The 19,810-nt window shown below is 30.8% G+C and overlaps 1 protein-coding gene across 50 annotated transcripts in view; it reads left to right on the forward strand.

Annotated features, from left to right (window-relative positions):
• LOC139489457 (uncharacterized) overlaps positions 1 to 19,810 on the forward strand; it is a 169,084-nt gene that overhangs the window by 47,085 nt on the left and 102,189 nt on the right. For 18 of the 50 annotated variants that reach the window (XM_071275819.1, XM_071275809.1, XM_071275813.1 and 15 more), the window contains 15 exons: positions 148 to 246; positions 572 to 670; positions 978 to 1,076; positions 1,772 to 1,870; positions 3,103 to 3,201; positions 5,083 to 5,181; positions 5,748 to 5,945; positions 9,588 to 9,785; positions 10,049 to 10,246; positions 10,623 to 10,721; positions 11,316 to 11,414; positions 11,691 to 11,789; positions 12,719 to 12,817; positions 13,204 to 13,302; positions 14,383 to 14,557. In XM_071275819.1, coding sequence (XP_071131920.1) covers positions 148 to 246; positions 572 to 670; positions 978 to 1,076; positions 1,772 to 1,870; positions 3,103 to 3,201; positions 5,083 to 5,181; positions 5,748 to 5,945; positions 9,588 to 9,785; positions 10,049 to 10,246; positions 10,623 to 10,721; positions 11,316 to 11,414; positions 11,691 to 11,789; positions 12,719 to 12,817; positions 13,204 to 13,302; positions 14,383 to 14,557 — 1,858 coding nt within the window. Of the gene's footprint in view, positions 1 to 147; positions 247 to 571; positions 671 to 977; positions 1,077 to 1,771; positions 1,871 to 3,102; positions 3,202 to 5,082; positions 5,182 to 5,747; positions 5,946 to 7,578; positions 7,597 to 9,587; positions 9,786 to 10,048; positions 10,247 to 10,622; positions 10,722 to 11,315; positions 11,415 to 11,690; positions 11,790 to 12,718; positions 12,818 to 13,203; positions 13,303 to 14,382; positions 14,558 to 15,308; positions 15,372 to 16,980; positions 17,077 to 19,191; positions 19,231 to 19,810 lie in introns of all 50 variants that reach the window. The other 32 variants (XM_071275830.1, XM_071275818.1, XM_071275792.1 and 29 more) reach the window with 6 other exon arrangements.

The following is a 19,810-nucleotide window of genomic DNA, read 5'->3' on the forward strand; positions in this document are numbered from 1 at the left end:
TTTAAATAACAACAATTTGAAAACTGGTACCTATCTGTTTCATGAGTATAACATTGGAAGTAATAATACTGCATTAATAATATAATGGTTATCAAGTAGGTTGTGTTAATAACAGAAATCAATGTGCATTTTTATTTATTTTTTCAGAGTGGATTTACACCTTTACATATTGCTGCTCACTATGGTAACATAAACGTAGCAACACTTTTGATTTCCAAAGGTGCAGATGTCAATTTTAGAGCCAAGGTCAGTAGGTTAATAATGTGACAAAGTTTAAAAATGGCAATTGAGTTATATTTTCAAAGATATTTTGAATGTTTGTGTGTTCCTTGAAATGCTTGGACTAATTTTGGCATAAGTATGGATAAAAACTAATTGTACTTTATATCTTAGTTTTGTTAAAGGAACTAGACAAAAACATCAACGTGATCACCATATCTTTCATATTTTAATCTGTTTTTATATTAATTTCTTACAGTCGCTTTAAATCAACATGTGCGTTGTCTTGTGCAGAAGAAATTGCAAAATATTATTCTGTAAAATTATTAAAACAATATAATTATAATTACAGAACAATATCACTCCACTCCATGTAGCATCCAGATGGGGCAAGGACAAGATGGTTACCTTACTTCTGGACAACAAAGCTGTAATTGATGAAAAAACTAGAGTAAGTTATCTCCCCTTGATGTGTTTGTATGAACAAATTATTACATTGGTACCTAGGGGTAACAGTCATTAAGTTGTAAAAGTAACCTTATTTGTATAATTAATATTTAATGGTAAAAGTTTCCGCATGAAATTTTAGAAATGGTTATTGCCCATAACGTGTTGAAAATCATTGATAATATAAAAATTAAAGATTGGGTATGATTGCAAATGAAACAAGTCATCTCATCTTGATCTCCTGAAAAAAAGATAGAATTATGTGAATTGCAAACATTTTGAAATACCAATTGTTCTTGATTTTTTTCTAGGATGGATTATCTCCCCTTCATTGTTCAGCTAGAAGTGGCCATGAAATGGTTGTGGATACTTTACTGGAAAGAGGAGCACCAAAATCTTCTACAACTAAGGTAAATACAAAACAAAGTCTCCAAGATGATGAGAAAGGGTTGTCAATTTCTAATAACATTCAATTATATTGATCCTCCAAATTTTTTTGTATCAAGATAAAATATTGCAATATTCTAATGCAAGACAAGTTCATAATTAAATTTCAATCATTATTCAGTGTAAAATCTTCATTAAAGAAAATTCCGCAAAAAGATGTTATCTTCTTTGGTCCCTTCACTAGGTGACGTCATAGGTATACTTCGGACGTCAAACATAAACACTGGGCGTTTTCTAGCTTCTGTGTCGCTTCAGAATGTAATATAATTTGATAAAAAGAAAATTTTTAGGTGCAACATGTGAGTTTTTTTGCTTATTATTGTAGAAATTACATGTCAATACATTCAGCAATTCAAAATGTCGGCTTCCTTAGTTACAGACAAGGAGATAGAGAATTTTACGCTAACTGTCATCCAATCAGAATCATTGATACAAAACAATTGCATTAGAATACATGATCTCAATTTTACCATTGAAGAATTATGATTATTTCATTTCATTTTACCCTCATGATATTTCTAATAGAGATCAAATTTCATTTATAGTTTATTGGCTTTTATAATATCTTTGACCAAGTCCAGAAGTTTGTTACAGAGTCACTTTTTTTATCCAATAAGTAAGAACTTATATTGACATTTATTTTTGTTTTATTTTTCAGAATGGGTTAACTCCCCTGCACATGGCAGCACAAGGTGATCACATGGACTGTGCTAGACTTCTGTTATACCACAAAGCTCCAGTTGACGATGTCACTGTGGTAAATTATTACTGGATATATTTATTGTGCATGGACATACTTTTGTGTTAGATATAATTGTTTATCATATACTTAGCATTAATATGATAGCTTTTGCATATGTGTAATGGGCGGAAGTGCACAAGCCATATCTTCCCACCCGTGCTGATAACCCATATCAAGTGCCTCTCGTGCAAAAAACCCATATCAGTGCCTCTCGTGCAAGTTACTTCCAGTGTTTCCGGTATCGGTTGTTTACTCTTCCATTGTGACGTCAGATGTTTTTTATGACGACGTCAAAATTTACGGGAACTTTTGTGGGGATAGTTTTTAAATACTTGCTAACAAATGCCATTGACAATTATGAATCATTTTATAGTACAACAAACATGGAGTAGTAATGATCGTAAAACTCTTCCAAATTTTCAATGTTTCAAGATGCCTCTATAGGAAATGTTACCATAAATATATAAGGAGTTAATGATGCTGTTGTTGGACAACTATAGTATATTTGATTCATAATTTTAATTTTCTTTATAAAATGTTTGACTGTTTTAGTTATTGCATTAGTTTATTTGCCTTACATAAAACTATTGTCGGAAGTATGTGATAAAGCGATTAATACATGGCCTTTTCCATATCAGCCTGGGTATCATCCCTCGACCCATATCAGCACCTCGACTCTGTCTCGGGCTGATATGGGGGTCTCGGGATGATACCCAGGCTGATATGGAAAAGGCCATGTATTAATCTCTATATAATTATGACCAACGGTATGTAGCTTGACATTCACATATAAAACATTACACTGATTTCTCCAAACATTTTGACATTGAAATGAGATATCAAATGTTCATATAATCATTGACCTACATATGTTTCTTCATCTTATATAAATCTTTATGAATTGTATTTTAAAAATAATAATGGTAGAAAGATAAGTTTGCAATTCAATATTCGTTGGTTTCTAAATTTATCAAAATCTAAATTTTTATAAAGCATTTCTTGCGACTAGACTAAAATGCCTAAAAACAGGATAAACTTTATTATAAATCCTTTATAAAACAAAAAAGTATGAAGCATCCAGGTCTTCTACCTTCTAAAACACAGAATTATAAAGCAAGCTTATACAAAAAATATTTACATGAAGGAACTGACTAAAACTGACAACTTTTGGAACTCATAGTTTTATAAGTGGATAGTGATTTTGAGATTTGTTTCGAGCTGACACACAGTATTTATCTTTTGAACAGGACTACCTGACCCCACTGCATGTTGCTGGACATTGTGGAAATGTAAAGACAGCCAAGTTACTTCTGGACAGGAAATGTAACCCTAATGCAAGAGCTCTGGTGAGTACTGCCAACTCAATTATTTAAATGCTTATTATTGAAAAAAATCTGTCTGTAATGTTTCTGCTCTGGTGAGTACAAGTTAAAAATAAAGAAATGTGGTATGATTTCCAATAAATATCCACTAAAGACCAAAGGATAAGGATGTCAACAATTTAACATCACTGTCAGCTTTAACCCTTACCATGCGATACCTGTCATATGACGGGCGTACCCAATAGCATTCCATACTTTTATAAGTCGGCTTTATGATACTTATTTCAAAAGTCATGCATGTTCCGTCAACCTGAGATTATCTATAGTCATGTTTCTCATGTATTAATTGCATTTTGAGCACAAATATGGACTTAGAAAATTGAAATTGGATGAAACTCAGTTTTCTGGGGGGATTGGGCTTCCCTTGTGTGTCTTACACAGGAAGTTCAGAGGCCTAAAACTTGCAAAAATAGTGCAAACCCGCAGGCATATAACTACTGATCGTAATTATTACTGAAATACGCATAGAAAACGACTACTTCTGGTTTCAGGACCATTTGAAGTAAAAAATTGGAAAAAAATTGTGAAATTCTGTATTTTTGATCCAAATGACCTTCTGTAGACTGCTGAACCAAGATCAGATTCACTCCCACCTAACAACTGTTGGGGTCAATTTGTTAACTGGGGTCCACTCTACATGCAGACTACAGCTGGATACCTTTACCAACATCCCTAGATCTTCTTGGGCAAGATACAGGACAAACAATCGTCAAAATTGACGCTTTTTGCACCTGATGACAAACTTTGGGGCATTTTCAGAAAACAATTAAGCATGGTAAGTGTTAAGGCCCTTGATGGTAGAAACCAAATTTTTTCCAGTTTTAGCTCCAGTTTGGTTGTTTTTTCATCTTATTTTGGGTTAGAATGGGTTTATAGTAAGGCCTCCAAATACACGGATAAGCTCAAAAAAACTTTAAATTTTTTTTTTTTTTTTTGGTTTGTTAACCCTTACCATGCTGTACCCGTCATATGAGGGGCATACCCAGACCACAGTTATTTGGCTCCAATGGCATTCTATACTTTTAGAAGTCAGCTTTATGATACTTTTTTCAAAAGTCATGCATGTTCCGTCAATCTGAGGCTATCTATAGTCATGTTTCTCATGTATTAATTGCATTTTGAGCACAAATAGGACTTGGAAATTTGAAATCAGATGAAATTCTGGAGGGCTGGGCTTCCCTTCTGTGTCTTACACAGGAAGTTCAGAGGCCTAAAACTTGGAAAAATAGTGCAAACCCGCAGGCATATAACTACTGATCGTAATTATTATTGAAACGACTTTTTCCTGTTTCAGGTCCATTTGAAGTAAAAAAATCGGAAAAAATCGTGAAATTCTGTATTTTTGGTCCAAATGACTTTCTGTAGACTGCTTAACCAAGATCAGATTCACTCCCACCTAACAACTGTTGGGGTCAATTTGCATGGGGTCAATTTGCATATAATTTGCATATTTTTGGAAATAAACGAAAATTAATCATTTTCTGAAACAAAAACCAATCTGTATTCTTAGCTTTAAAGGGCACTGTCATGACAGAATATGAAGCAATTCAAAAGATACAACCAACACCCTGAATTATACCAATACTATAAACCAAAAAATAAATATGGCTGACAAAGGAATGGAACAAATTGAAGAATGAATTATTACTTTCACATCTCACTCTTTGATTTGTAAATTTCCAATACCTATTTCTGAAGAGTTCATTGGTAAAGATGAACCTTTCATTTACATGTTCATATGAAGTACAAAATTTCTATCGGATCATACCTGATTATGGCAATTTAACAACATATTATGACAATGTATCATAACAGTTCTATGACATTTTGATATTGATATTTCAGAATGGATTCACACCACTACACATTGCTTGTAAGAAAAACAGAATCAAGGTCGTTGAACTTCTTCTGAAATATGGAGCATCGATACAAGCCACCACTGAGGTTTGTAGAATTACACATTGTTGTTTACACATTGTTCTGTTAACAGAAATGCTCTGTGCTGAGTTAAAATCACACCAATTGATCCAAAGGAGAAAGCAGTTCATGCTTTTATTTGGCACCTGTTGTATTGCTCTAGAAAAAGTAAAAAAACATTCAGTGATGTCATACTTGAGGAAAAAGGGAGGGGATTGTTCCAGTATTTTCCAGTACATTAATATTTTGGTTACATGATGTATATGTAATTATTACTGGTAAAAGAGCTTATGAATTTATAAAATATAAGAAAATTGTCCTTATATTATATTCTACATTTTTTTAAGAGGTGTTTTTCTGCGAAATCTTCACTATCATTTCACTTGATTGCATTGTACATAGTCATAAAATGCTTAAAGGGAAATACTCCATCCCCCTTTTATCCATAAGAATAGAGAAAGTCTCTAGAGAAATAGTCTAGCTTTACATCTTTATTCCTTTTTTTGGATTGAAGCATGACCTAATGCTCCTCAGTGTATCCTTTATAATACCCTGTATTCCATTATAATAACCTGTTATCACTTAATTTGTAGTCTGGACTAACACCTTTACATGTGGCCTCCTTCATGGGACATATGAATATTGTGATTAGTCTAATCCAAAACAATGCCAGTCCAGACCATCCCACAGTCCGTGGAGAGACATCCCTACATCTGGCAGCCAGAGCTAACCAAACAGACATCATCAGAATCTTACTCAGAAATGGAGCAACCGTGGATGCAAGAGCTAGAGTAAGATATACTGTACTCAACTATAAAACTGGTTTATGTTGTACAAATTTCCCTTAGATTGGTGTTGTGTTGTAGATAACATTTTCTTAAATTGAGTATTCTAAAAGAAAGGGGTGCAATGTAAAAAAGAAATCAAGATGCAAACAAAAGCAATTGCAAAGAAAAGTAGAAAAATAACAAAATCAGAATCCAAACTTCAAATACATTTATCTGTTGTCAGATTTGGTAACATAACATGTTTTTATAATCGATTTTAAAGATACAAGTTGGCCTGTTCAGTTAGTAATCAATGAATTCAGCTTTAGATTTCAAAGATCTTGTAAGCTTGCACAGTCCGTTTCATTCTGTTATCAGGAAGATAAAATTTTAAGAATTTGTGAGAAGAAGATACAGTTCATTACTTGTGTACCAACTTGTTTAATTTCTTTTTATTTACATAAATTATAATGCCCAGACAAATACATTTTTTCATTCATCAAGATTCAAATCATGAAATTCCATATAGGACAGACCAACAACAGAACGCTGCAAGTTTCAGTTAAATCGTACTGGTAACCTTTCATAGCTGATTTCTTGTATCAGGAAATGTATACACTAAATACTCTTTAGGATTAAAATTAGTCAGCAAAACCATTATAATCTTCCAATTCTGAATTTCACTGTACTTACAAAACTATAAAAGGAAGTACCAAAAGAAATTAGAAATGTATTACAGAGATTCTTGCTCGGTGTCATTCACAATAAGATCAATCAGTATGGATTATGTAAGGTACTAAATTTTACAGTTAACTCCCTGGACTTGACAATAAAACGGAATATATTAGGCAAAAAAGTTAGAAAAAAGTTAAGACATGACCATTAATTTAGCATTACAGTCTTTGATACATTCCTATTTCCATATTCTTAATTTAGCCTCTTGTATGTAGAACAACTTGATGAAAATAGTATATAATTCTTGCTTTTCTCTATACCCTTGGAGCCATTTTTCATGTCATCCATATAAACAAGTGATTATTGTACTTTTATATCTCCCTAGCTAACAGTTCACCAGACAAATTATGTTTTGGTAATTGACATTTCTGGTAATGTATTATACAACAGGAAACACTAATATTACGTAAACTTCATTATCCAGATGTGGTCATTAATATGTATATCATAAAATTGTTTGAATAATGTCGACAGTATTGATCAGCTCTGGTCTAATAAGTGATAAGGATTGTTATCTATTGATTTTCTCATGGAAAGCTGTTTGTGCTAATTTGCTACACATTATATGTATTGCCTCCATGAATCTCTTTGTCTGTTGATTTGTTTTAGAAATCTTTAGGGATAGACTCTCTGAAAAATATATCTAAGTTTTAATTTATCATTGCAACCGGATTGAGAATTTTGTCATTGCAATTACCCAGGGGGTACCATTGTAAACTAATACATGTATTTTAACATATTACCGTAAGTCTTTTATACAGAAAGTCATGGGGGATACCTGTCTTAGATTGCGAAAGTGATCAATCTAATAGACCTTTTTCATTGCAGAGAACTAGTTTGTTATTTATTACACAATAAATGTCTGCACATATTACAGCTTTACCTTTGTGATAAACCAAATGTTTGATTATATTATTTTCAGAAATATTATATAGAAAATGTAGGTATAGAAAACCTGTAGATCTGTCAAACCTAACCATTTGCTTCCAGTTCTCTCATGTCTACAAATTGTTAAATATTTCAAGCCCCAACATTACAAAATATCCTGTCTGCAAAATGTGCATTTTCCTGACATAATAAGCAAAGCTAGTTATTGCTGAAAATAAATGTACAGTTACTGCCTTTCAAAATGCATGAAGTTTCAGTGATGATAAAACACACATTTCTGTATCGTAAGGCTATTAATTTTTCGCTGAGTATAATTTCTTCAAATAGGAAATGTTAATTGAAAATATAACATTGATTTTAACTTCATGTTATTCTGCTTAATGCAATTGTTTTACTTTTACTTTAAAACATGTCTATTTATGAAAATTGTTCTATTTGAACTATGTTACCATTCATATGACTTTCAAAAGAAATTATTGCTCTTAAACAATCATTTAAAGCATTCTGCCACTTTTTGTACCAGCAAAACATTAATTCCTTTACAACATTTTGTAGATTTTAAATCATGCATGTTTTTGAATCACTTTTTTCCAAGAAATCACTTTTTAAGATACTGATACATAAATTGACCAAAAGGTCACAAGACCTTAAAGACTTTGTTTCTTTTGTGTTTCAAATAGTTGACAAAACTATTCCCAACACGGACAACATTATGACTAACTAAGACAAAACTACCTTTTACTAAAAAATATCAATATGTATATTACAGTCTTTTAATTTCACTTTTCTGTTAATTTCATATATATTTAGTTTCAAAATAGGTATATAAATCTTATCTAATTTAAATATACATTCACTTTCAGACAGAAATGTGTACATAAAAAAATTGAAATTCCTAACATACTAATAGGATATATTTATTTGTAGATTTTTTTATGCTCCACCTACGATAGTAGAGGGGCATTATGTTTTCTGGTCTGTGCTTCCGTTCATTCGTTCGTCCGTTGGTTCATCTGTGCGTCCATTCAGGTTAAAGTTTTTGGTCAAGGTAGTTTTTGATGAAGCTGAAGTCCAATCAACTTGAAACTTAGTTCACTTGTTGCTTATGATATGATCTTTCTAATTTTTAGGCCAAATTAGACTTTTGACCCCAATATTACGGTCCACTGAACATAGAAAATGAAAGGAGGAGTTTCAGGTTAAAGTTTTTGGTCAAGGTAGTTTTTGATGAAGCTGAATTCCAATCAACTTGAAACTTAGTACACTTGTTGCTTATGATATGATCTTTCTAATTTTAATGCCAAATTAGACTTTTGACCCCAATTTCACAGTTCACTATACATAGACAATGAAAGTGGGAGTTTCAGGTTAAAGTTTTTGGTCAAGGTAGTTTTTGATGAAATTGAAGTCCAATCAACTTGAAACTTAGTACATATGCTCCCTATAATATAATCTTTCTAATTTTAATGCCAAATTAGATTATTACCCAATTTTTACAGTCCATGGAACATGGAAAAGGATAGTGCAAGTGGGGCATCCGTGTACTTTTGGACACATTCTTGTTTCAGATTATATAAAAATGTATCATGGACAGATATGAAAATTTTAATTGTTATTCAGATTAACAAATATATCTTAGAAATTTAAAAAACTAGTTTATTTTTTTCTGTAGTTTTACTTAAATTGTTTACTATATAACTAATCATACTTTTAACATGCTAAATCAGTGCTATGCTGTTTTGGCTTTATAAAGCATCTGTTTCATAACATGGAATTTGAAAATAAATTTGTTTCAATTTTTTGCTTTTTGTAACCATAAATAAAATGATTATAAACACTTGGCAAAGACTGAACATTTTTTAATTATTTAAGTAACAATTTAATGTAGGAAATGTGTTTTTTTTTTTTTTTTACCTTTTCTCTGATTGCTGAAGTGATATCTACATAAATAAAACAAAAATGGAATTTGTACCGAAATAGACCAACTAATGAAGTCAGTGATTTCTTTTTGACATGTTTAACAAATATTCCATTATTTTCCAGGAACAACAAACACCTCTACACATAGCCGCAAGACTTGGTAATGTTGACAATGTGACTTTACTGTTACAACATGGAGCCAATGCTGATGCTGTCACCAAGGATTTATACACACCATTACACATTGCTGCTAAAGAAGGAAATGAAGAAGTAGCTTCTGTCTTGTTGGATCATGGAGCATCACATGGTCTTACCACTAAGGTATGTCTAATAACCAGTGGTGTATACAAAGTAAAGAGCTTCACAATTTGGTATACTGTTACCAAATTAGTCAAATGATTGAGAATTCCACATTATTTTTATATGCAGACACATTTTTATGTAATGGGCACACAGTAGAAGAAAATTCACTTCATTAGTAAGTAAATGCTTCTTATACAGAAGTTCAAATAACAATCACTTTTAAAAATCAACATGTAAACCTGACAAGAAAATTCTAACAAATAACTTGAATTGTTTTACAGAAAGGATTCACACCACTGCATATTGCAGCCAAATATGGCAATATTAAAGTTGCAAGTCTACTCCTACAAAAGGGAGCTAATCCAGATGTCCAAGGAAAGAACGGTCTGACCCCTCTACATGTGGCTACACATTACAATCATTCTAATGTAGCTTTTCTACTGTTGGACCACAAGGCATCACCACATTGCACAGCTAAGGTATAAAAATTGTTATAAATCTGTTTGTATAAGGTTGTGTTTTCTTGTAATGAAACATAGTATTATTCTACAGCTTTTATCTTATACATTTGAACCAATAAATGATATAATTTAGAATATTTTTTACAATTTTGGTGGTATAAACAAAGAGAACAAAAACAAACGAAATTGTAGGATGAAGTATCATGGTATTATGATGGTAAATTTCCCTTGTATTGGGACAACTCTGACCTATATATTAAAAAAATTTAATAGATTTTTGGAAAGATAAGATTGTTGGAAAAATTGTTATATTTCATACAATCTAGGAAATAATTGGGACTTTCACTAAATCTATAAACTAATTTTAACTGTATATAATGATAATATTATTCAGAATGGTTATACACCTCTTCACATTGCTGCCAAGAAGAACCAGATGGATATAGCTACTACACTACTGGAGTTTAATGCTGATCCTAACGCTGAATCAAAGGTATGGTCGATTCTAAATAGTTTAGAAAATTAAAATTGAAGTTTAAAGTCATAAATATGCAAAAGGTTGAACGTCTACCTAAAACTTCTTTAGTGAATACAACAAGAGATAAACTATTTAAAGTGAAAATCAAAACAATATCTGGTTCCATTCAGTTTCAATAAGTACAAATTTAATTCACTTTTTATAAAGGTTTTCAGGGGGTTAAGATTACAGTCATTTTGTGGATAGTTAAAAGTTCAATATTCCAGAATATATCCCTACTATTGAGATGAAACACAGTGCATTGAGCACAGTATTCTATAAATCCTATCCATTCAAGAAATTTATCAGTGAAATCCATGCTCAAATATTCAAATGATGTGTATGTGTATAACCATTAAATTGTGCATGGTGTATGATCTAGTAACATTTAAAGTTAGAGTTATCTTCCTTTGCCCATTCTTGTAGATGAAACAATTCACAGCATTACCTTCCTATGTTTATACAATGCAATGCTTATTTTTTTGTTCCCATTGTTAAATGAATGCAATCTTCCTTCAGAGCTCACAAGCATTTCGATTACTAAGATTTTTATGACATTGTTTTTTACAGAATGGTTTCTCTCCTCTTCACTTAGCTGCACAAGAAGGTCACACAGACATGGTTTCTCTTCTACTAGAACATAAATCTAATGTTGGTGCCAAAGCTCATGTAAGTTATTGTCAGACCTAGATTATTACAAGTATAAATCTGGTGTCAAAGCTCATGTAAATTGAACTTGCGCAATACTTTTTTGCTGTTATTTCCAAAGTTAAAGTAGCTACAGTTACACTAATGTTAGTACCAAAACATAGATATGAAAAGTTTTGTAAGGTTAGTACCAGTAATGACTTAATATTCTCATTTACAATTGCGTGTTCCTATTTTAGCCGATTTATCCTCGGTGAATATATGTTTTCTATATCTTTCCCCCTTTTCTATTTTTAGAATGGATTAACACCAATGCACCTTGCTGCTCAAGAAGACAAAGTCAATGTTGCTGAAGTATTGGTCAAATATGGCTCAGAAATTGACCCACAAACTAAGGTTGGTGATATATTAACATTATAATTGTGCAATCTGTCAGAATAAATTGTATAGGTCTTTAGGTTGTGATGCCAGTTGAGGAAAAACTGTTGTGCTGGAAGTAACCCATTAAGATTCATTGAGTGACTAAAGATATAAATAATGTGTTTTGTAAATGGCTAATACATTAGTTTCAGCAAATGACCTCCGTGGGACTTGACCAGATGTTACAAAGTACAGTTATTAAATTTTTTGTAAAATCCTATTTACAAATTAGTTAAGAATTGAATGCTTCTTTTTGTAAATTTATTGGGGTGTAAAAGCGTTGACCTAAGTACATTTCGCGCTTCATTCTAAAAATGTACGCACGGTCAACGCTTTTACAACCCTATAAAATTACAAAAAGAAGCATTCAATACTTATAATTACATTTTTTAGTTAGGATCATGAAAACACGATTTTTATCAAGTTTTATTTAATTCAACTGTGCACTTTATTGTGGGACCTTGTGTCATCATGAATGATAAATTTTATTGTCTAATGCAATTGCTTACGGAATAACATGTGATGTGCAGTTAGCCAATCAGAATAACGTATTATAATGAAACATACATCTAATGTAATTATTTGGAAATAGTATGCTCCTTAATGATGTTTTAAGAAAAACACTGGAAAAGATTACTGATGCAGAAAGTTAAAAACTATTTTGGATTCAGTTGTATATTGAGTTCTTAATAGATTTGTATACTGTTATAATGACCTTGTCCTCTAATACCACTGACCATACCACTACACTATTTGGATCTGAGGAATTATAGAAAGGGCTGTGGTAAGAATAAAAATTTGAAGTTTAATGATTGTAAAGTTTGTCTTTATAATTATGATAACTAATATGTAAAGATACCTTCTACAAAAAGATGAAACTAATTTCTATATTATATGTATTGTAGGCTGGATACACCCCTTTACACACTTCATGTCACTTTGGACAGATTAATATGGTTCGCTTCCTCTTGGAGCATGAAGCTTCCGTCAGTGCTACAACCAAGGTGAGTTACTGTTATGTTTTATCAATATTCAGTTTAGTTAAGTAGATGTACCATATAATAAATTGTATTTTCAACAATAAAGGTTTTTTGATTATTATTACCATGTTGACTTTATTTTGAGTTCTTTTTCATTGTAATACATATGTGTAATTTTGAGTTCTTGTTATATTAAAGAAAAATATAAGGTTGGAATATTATTAAAGAAAATAGAATGGAAAAAAAAGTAATTCCTTTTGCTGTTCTTGAATAAGTTATCCATCTTTTCACCTGATTTTCTTCACATGATGAAATTTTCAATAAGTGATCATTTCAAATTAAGTCATTTGGCCAAAAGAATAGTATGTCAAATTGCAAGTTATTTATACAAATACTATCTTTTCTTATAGCTTGGCTACACACCACTACACCAAGCAGCTCAACAAGGACATGTACAAGTTGTCAATCTCTTACTGAAAAACAAAGCTTCACCAAATGCTGTTTCTAATGTAAGTTTGTCTGTTTAATATCGGTATTAATGATTGAGAATGATTTCATGTTAAGAATTACATCAAGTACTTGTCATAAAAAAAACCAAAAACTTTTACTACCAAAGGGCTATATAAGTAGGTTATTTGAATTACAGTTCTGATGAACTCAGGTCAGAGCCCAATCGTGCTCTAAAATCCTAGGGGAGAATAAGATATGGAAAAAAAGAAGGTTTCAATTTGAGGTCCCTTTGAGGTATTTAAAAAACTGTTTTGATCCAAGTGTAAATTTCATACAATGATCTAAATTAAAACTAAGACTATCTTTAGTTTATGATAGAATTATCTCCCCTAGTATGATGGTATTAAAATTAATAATTTAGAACACTGGTAATTTACTGCGGATAGGAAAATGTCTTGTCTTACCAATCAATAAATAATCAAGTTTTCAACACTAATTTCTCAATAAACCATAAGTTACTATCATAGAAGTGGGAGGTATTGTGAAACAAAATAAGTTCTAAACGAGCCAGGACTGTGATGGTGGGCTGGTTATTATTGTACATTTGATTTTTTCCCTGAAGATGGCAGCCTTTATTGTGATTGTACTATGAATACCTTAGAGTTTAATAGGTTTGTTATTGTCTATTTTGCTTAAGGATAATGAATAGAATTTGGTTAAACCATCCTTCATACATTTACATACACCAGCTCTACTCAATTTCATACTGAATAACTAAATAGTCTTTATATGATAACATTGAGGTTCATATGTGTATGTATGTTTCTCTATTTACCAGATATCATTTAGACTTCTGTAAAAGATATTTTTGTTTTATTTGATTTGAAGAAACAATTTATTATTTAATTGATTTATCAATCATTCAGCAATATATACTCTATAAATGTATATTTAGGCTATCATAACTTCAAATCTTTAACAAGTTTTTTTTCTTGAAATGCCTGCCATTCAGCATGCATGATCTTGTATGCCTATTATTTCATTATTGGTTTAAATTTTTTTTTTTTTTTTACCAAATTCTCCTTTGAAATTCTTTTGAAAGACTGCAAATAGTTAAATAAATCTGTTTATATTTCCAGAATGGACAAACAGCTCTTTCCATTGCACAACGCCTTGGTTACATATCAGTTGTTGATACTCTAGCTGGTGTAACCGAGGTAACGGAAACCATTCCCACAGCAGAGGACAAATACAAGGTCGTATCTCCAGAAACCATGCAGGAGACATTACTATCTGATTCAGAAGATGAAGGAGGTAAGGACGCCATTAATGTTTATTTAGTTTCCATGGCATCATGTTATGTTAATACTATTGTTTGATAGAGAATGCAAGCTCCCTATCTTTTTAAAAAGAAATAACTTGCTTGGAAAAAGTTTGAGATATTATATTGTGTATTTTTGTCTGAATAGGCATGTTCTGATCCTGTATGTACTGGTAATAATCAGATTTTAGATTTAAGAAAAACATAAATTATAACAAGGATTTCTTTTTATCTTTCAATATGAATAAATACAAAAAAAGAGAATATTTATCATCAAGTTTATACAGAACTTGTAAACATAATATAAATAGGGGGACATTTTTTGAAATATAAGGAAATAAAATATGTTATTTTAATATGAAGAAGATATAGTTGATGGTGAGACATTGAGACTTTCCACGATTGATCACATTTTGAGCAGATTACCTTATATGTGTGATGATCAACGGTAAACAAAATTATCAGGAGAAATTCACATCTAGTGAAGGCATGAAAGATATCATTCTAAAAAACTTTGTGTTAAACATGTGTTTTAAAGAAAAATCAAAACCAATTGTACAGATTTTGTTAAATGAAAATCATAAATAAAATTATAAAAACATGATAAAGTGTATTTTTTGTTCACCACACATATTTGTTGAAGTGATTGGGACTTTAACGGACAACTAAAATATTTGAGTGTGATTTGTGTCAGGGGTGTGAATTTGAATGTGTAATGCATTTAACTTAATACTTTGCTGTTAGGTAGAAGCAGTGTAAGGTCTAGTGAATTCAGGACATCATGGTTGAGTGAACTCAGTTCATTTGGTGAGGAAGATGCAGCTACTTTATGTTGCTGTGTCCTAAACCTAATGCTAGATTATATTGTTACCTGATGCATCAGATTTAAATGGCAATGTTTTGGGGGAATAAAAGTTTAATATATGGAATTATTTTTAAGAGGGATATCTGAATCAGGTAACAAAAGTCAAAGTAATTTTCCAAGCTAGATCTATCCTATAAAACTCCAGTGAAAGTTTCTGATAATATTCCTCTGTTTAGTATTTTAACTATTTTAAATACTTTTTTAGTTTTAATAGTCACTGGAGAAATTAACAGCACAATTCACAGTAGCTATATATATAATTGCAAAATGGTGTTAGCTTTTAACAAAATCCTATAATAAACCATGAAACTCAAATATTTGTCATCCAATTCTATGTGTGTGTGTGTTATAGAGCTAGATGGAAATGGAAAATATTGGAAGCTCTCTTAAAGGGATTGACTCATTCATTCAATCTACTACTCATATTGCTTAGGAAGTAATTTTAGAAAAAAAACGTTAACTTAAAATTTGTAACCTTTCCTTTCAAGAAGAAATCATTGTCATAGCTAATGATGTAATCAACTCAAAAATTAACATAAAACTATGGAGTGGGAATAAGCCTATTTTTGCTTTTCTTTTTAAAGTTGAAATTGTCTTGAAACCATCTTGATGAAGCCTCTATTAGAATTGAATTTTGTCTTCTTTAGGAAGATAACTTGTTTCAAGGCAGTTCATATAGGCCATCTAGTTACAAATATAGAAAAGACGTGGGAAGCCATTCCTAACACTTTCTGCACTATTACATAATCAGAATTTATTTTGGATTAATGGCTTTGCATCTTTTATATATCTTTAAATGTTACAATGTTAAGCTTTGTGGATAAGTATGTAATAATTACGGTGTATATTTAGCGTTTGATTCGACTTTATTTGGTAAGTGTGGTGAAATGGTTGAATGTTATGTAATTTGTTATGGTTTCATTTGTTCAAGTTATTCTCCCTTAAATGTTTAATTATCTAAACTTCTAATTAAAAAATGCAAACCAAATGAATTAAAAATAATTTGATTCTTCATTTGGTTTGCTAACATATCAATGGCTGTTTGTACTTCAGTTCAAAGTAACATATTCATATCTACTTGCCAATTTTGAATATTTATATAGTTTGGGAGTTTGTGTCTAAAAGATTTTGTTACAGAAAACTGAAATTTATGTAGAGATATTTGTACTTCCCCATTGTATCAAGAACTCTCTCTCATGTTTTTTAATGAACATCAGTTTTGGTGCTTTCTCAGTCATGTTTACCCAACATCTCCTTATAAATTGAAGGAGATGCTAAGGTCATATTAAAATTATATTTTATATTATATATTGGAGATAAGAATTGTTTGACAATGAATACAAGTACAGAACAGGATTGATATTTTTGACTTGAACAATTTTTTTTTTTTATATATAATCAAGTTACGCTGGTTTCAGGTTATTTTATGTTATTTTGCACCAGTATATTTCAGATGATGTATGGCACATGTTAAAGAATTTACTACATTTTAACATTTTTGCCGCTCAGTACTTTTGTTTTTCCAATTTAAATTGTGTCAATCTTCCACAGGAGATGATTTTCTGCCCCAATCACCATTATTTGGGAAGCCTTTATATGAACAGCATATTAACTTGCCATTTTACGAGGGCAATCAAATGCAGTCTAGTAAGTCAGGTGTTGTCTCCCTTGTTGTGGCGTGGACTATAATTATTTTAATTGCATGTCTTTGATAATTTTGTATTTTTAGTTTTCAGTATATAAGGGTATACAACTTATAATTATATAAACATATGAAGGCCATAGCATATTAATTTCTCTAAAGAAACTATCATCTATTTTTAATGATACTGCTTTTTGAACGAAGAATTATTATTTGAATGAAATTAATGATTGAAATATTTATATTAAATACAAATTTTATACTTTCCAACTTTTAGCCAATGAAAATGTATGTTATGGCTTTCACACATACAGTGTTATTATTATTTCTAAATATACCAGTACTTTATTAGACAATTTATTTCATTATGATGTTGTGATATAAGCCTTTTTAATATGTTCTCTTTGAAGTGTTAATGACTTCTCCTTTATTTTGTGTTGTTTATTTATGATATTTAAGTGATTCCGAACCGTTGTAATGCCTTCATTAACAGAACAGGAAAACATATATGATGCTTCAGCTTGAATTTTGGCAAAGCAATTACTGCAATTTTTTTAGAATGAGTTACAAAATATATCACAATCATTAGCCATGGGTTCAAAGTTAACAAGCAAGCACAAGAATGTTTTATATATTTAACAGGCTGTTATTTGAACTTGGAATTATTTTCAATTGTGGAATTTGCATAATTTCTTGTGCTTGAAATTTTTAATAAATTCCATGTTTATTTGGTATTATAATGTTTTCAGCAGTTTATAACACTTTCCATGAGATGTAATTTGTATAGATAGTGTTGTGCGCGGCACAGTACATTCTATTGAAAATGTCTTATCTTCTTTGTAATAGAAAGTGCTGTGCGCAGCTCAGAACATTAAAGTACAGAATTAACATGGAATTTACTTAAAATTTCAAGCACAAGAAATAATGCCAATTCTTAAATAATAATTCCAAGTTCAAATAATAGCCTGTTTTTGGTCCTTTATACCCTTTTGGTTTTTGGTAACTTTATTTTTGGTCCTCAGGTGGTTTTTTAACTAATACCTTGTCACTTCTGAACTAACTTATTTATTTTAATGTAATTGGTTATGTATCAGATTTTTATGACCCCATGGAATTAAGTTTTACCCTTGTCCGTCTTTACGTCCATACGTCCCAAAATTTGTGTCCATTCTCTAACTTTAGTTCGCCTCATCCAAATGTTATGATACTTATACACAATGCTTATTACCACAAAACACAGGTCAAGTGTGAATTTTAGTGGCATCACTTTTTTAAGTTTAAGAGTAATGCCCTTTTACAAAAGTAAAAAATGCCGTTCTATAAATATAAATGTGTAATTTTTAAAATCTTCTTTGAAACCAGGAGCTATCTTTCTTTGTCCAGAATGTTAGTTGCATCAATTACAACAAATGCTTTATACCATGCAATATTCAATTCTTACTTCCCACTGATAAATGAAATGAAATGTATATATAATGTTTATTCCCACTTAACTCAGTTTAAGTTCAAATTTTGGAAGCTTTAGTTTTACAGTTCTTGAGTTATGTCCCTTTATAACATTATATGCTAGTGGGGGCATCATCTGTGTCCCTATTGACACATTCCCCATTTATTGTTTTTGAATCAAAATAGAGAAACATTATTTTTTCCTGGTCAGATTACAGAAAATACTATAAGTTTTCTGAATTATCTCTGATAAGGTTACAGTAGTGTTAACAGTTTTCTGAATTATTTTTGGTCAGATTATACAAGTGTTAACAGTTCTCTGAATTATTTCTGGTCAGGTTACAGAAGTGTTAACAGTTTTCTGAATCAATACTGGTCAGGTTACACAAGTGTTAACAGTTTTCTGAATTATTTCTGGTCAGGTTACACAAGTGTTAACAGTTTTCTGAATTATTTCTGGTCAGGTTACACAAGTGTTAACAGTTTTCTGAATTATTTCTGATCAGGTTATACAAGTGTTAACAGTTTTCTGAATTATTTCTGGTCAGGTTTCAGAAGTGTTAACAGTTTTCTGAATTATTTCTGATCAGGTTGCAGAAGTGTTAACAGTTTTCTGAATTATTTCTGATCAGGTTATACAAGTGTTAACAGTTTTCTGAATTATTTCTGGTCAGGTTACAGAAGTGTTAACAGTAGTTTTGTTGGTAGCAAAGGTAACACTATGTATACAATATAATCAGCAAAAATCCTTTTGAAAAATCTCAACATACTCCTTTGTCCTACGAAGAAACTCCTCAATTCAAATGAATTATTTTATATTTGCAATCAAAAATAGGAGAAATAGGGTGATGAAGCAAGAAACTAATACTTCCTCTAGAAATAGGATAAAAAAAAAGGATATAGGAATTTCAGTTTAAGAATTTATAATATAGAAAATGAAGGTATATTTTATTGATGATTATATAATTAGCACTTTTAGCTTAGTTGCAAAGCTTTACAAGGTTTACAGATGGCATTTGAATAAGAAATAACAGAAAGTTGTTACATTTTTTATTTTCTATTAAACCATAAGTATGGCAAAATTTACCAACTTGATTAAATATCAAAATTCAAGGTGAAAATAGTTACCTCTTCTGCTAATGCATAACCATAAAGAGCATGTACAGTAAAAATCATCTGTTACAGAACATGAACAAATCACTACAGCTCAAGTCAGTCCATAGATTCAAATATGCTTTTGTGCCCAAAGTATTTTTAGCAGTTAGACTTTATTTTTATGTCTTTTAATTGTTT

This window comes from Mytilus edulis, chromosome 9 (assembly GCF_963676685.1).
Source record: "Mytilus edulis chromosome 9, xbMytEdul2.2, whole genome shotgun sequence".
Classification (NCBI taxonomy): domain Eukaryota; kingdom Metazoa; phylum Mollusca; class Bivalvia; order Mytilida; family Mytilidae; genus Mytilus; species Mytilus edulis.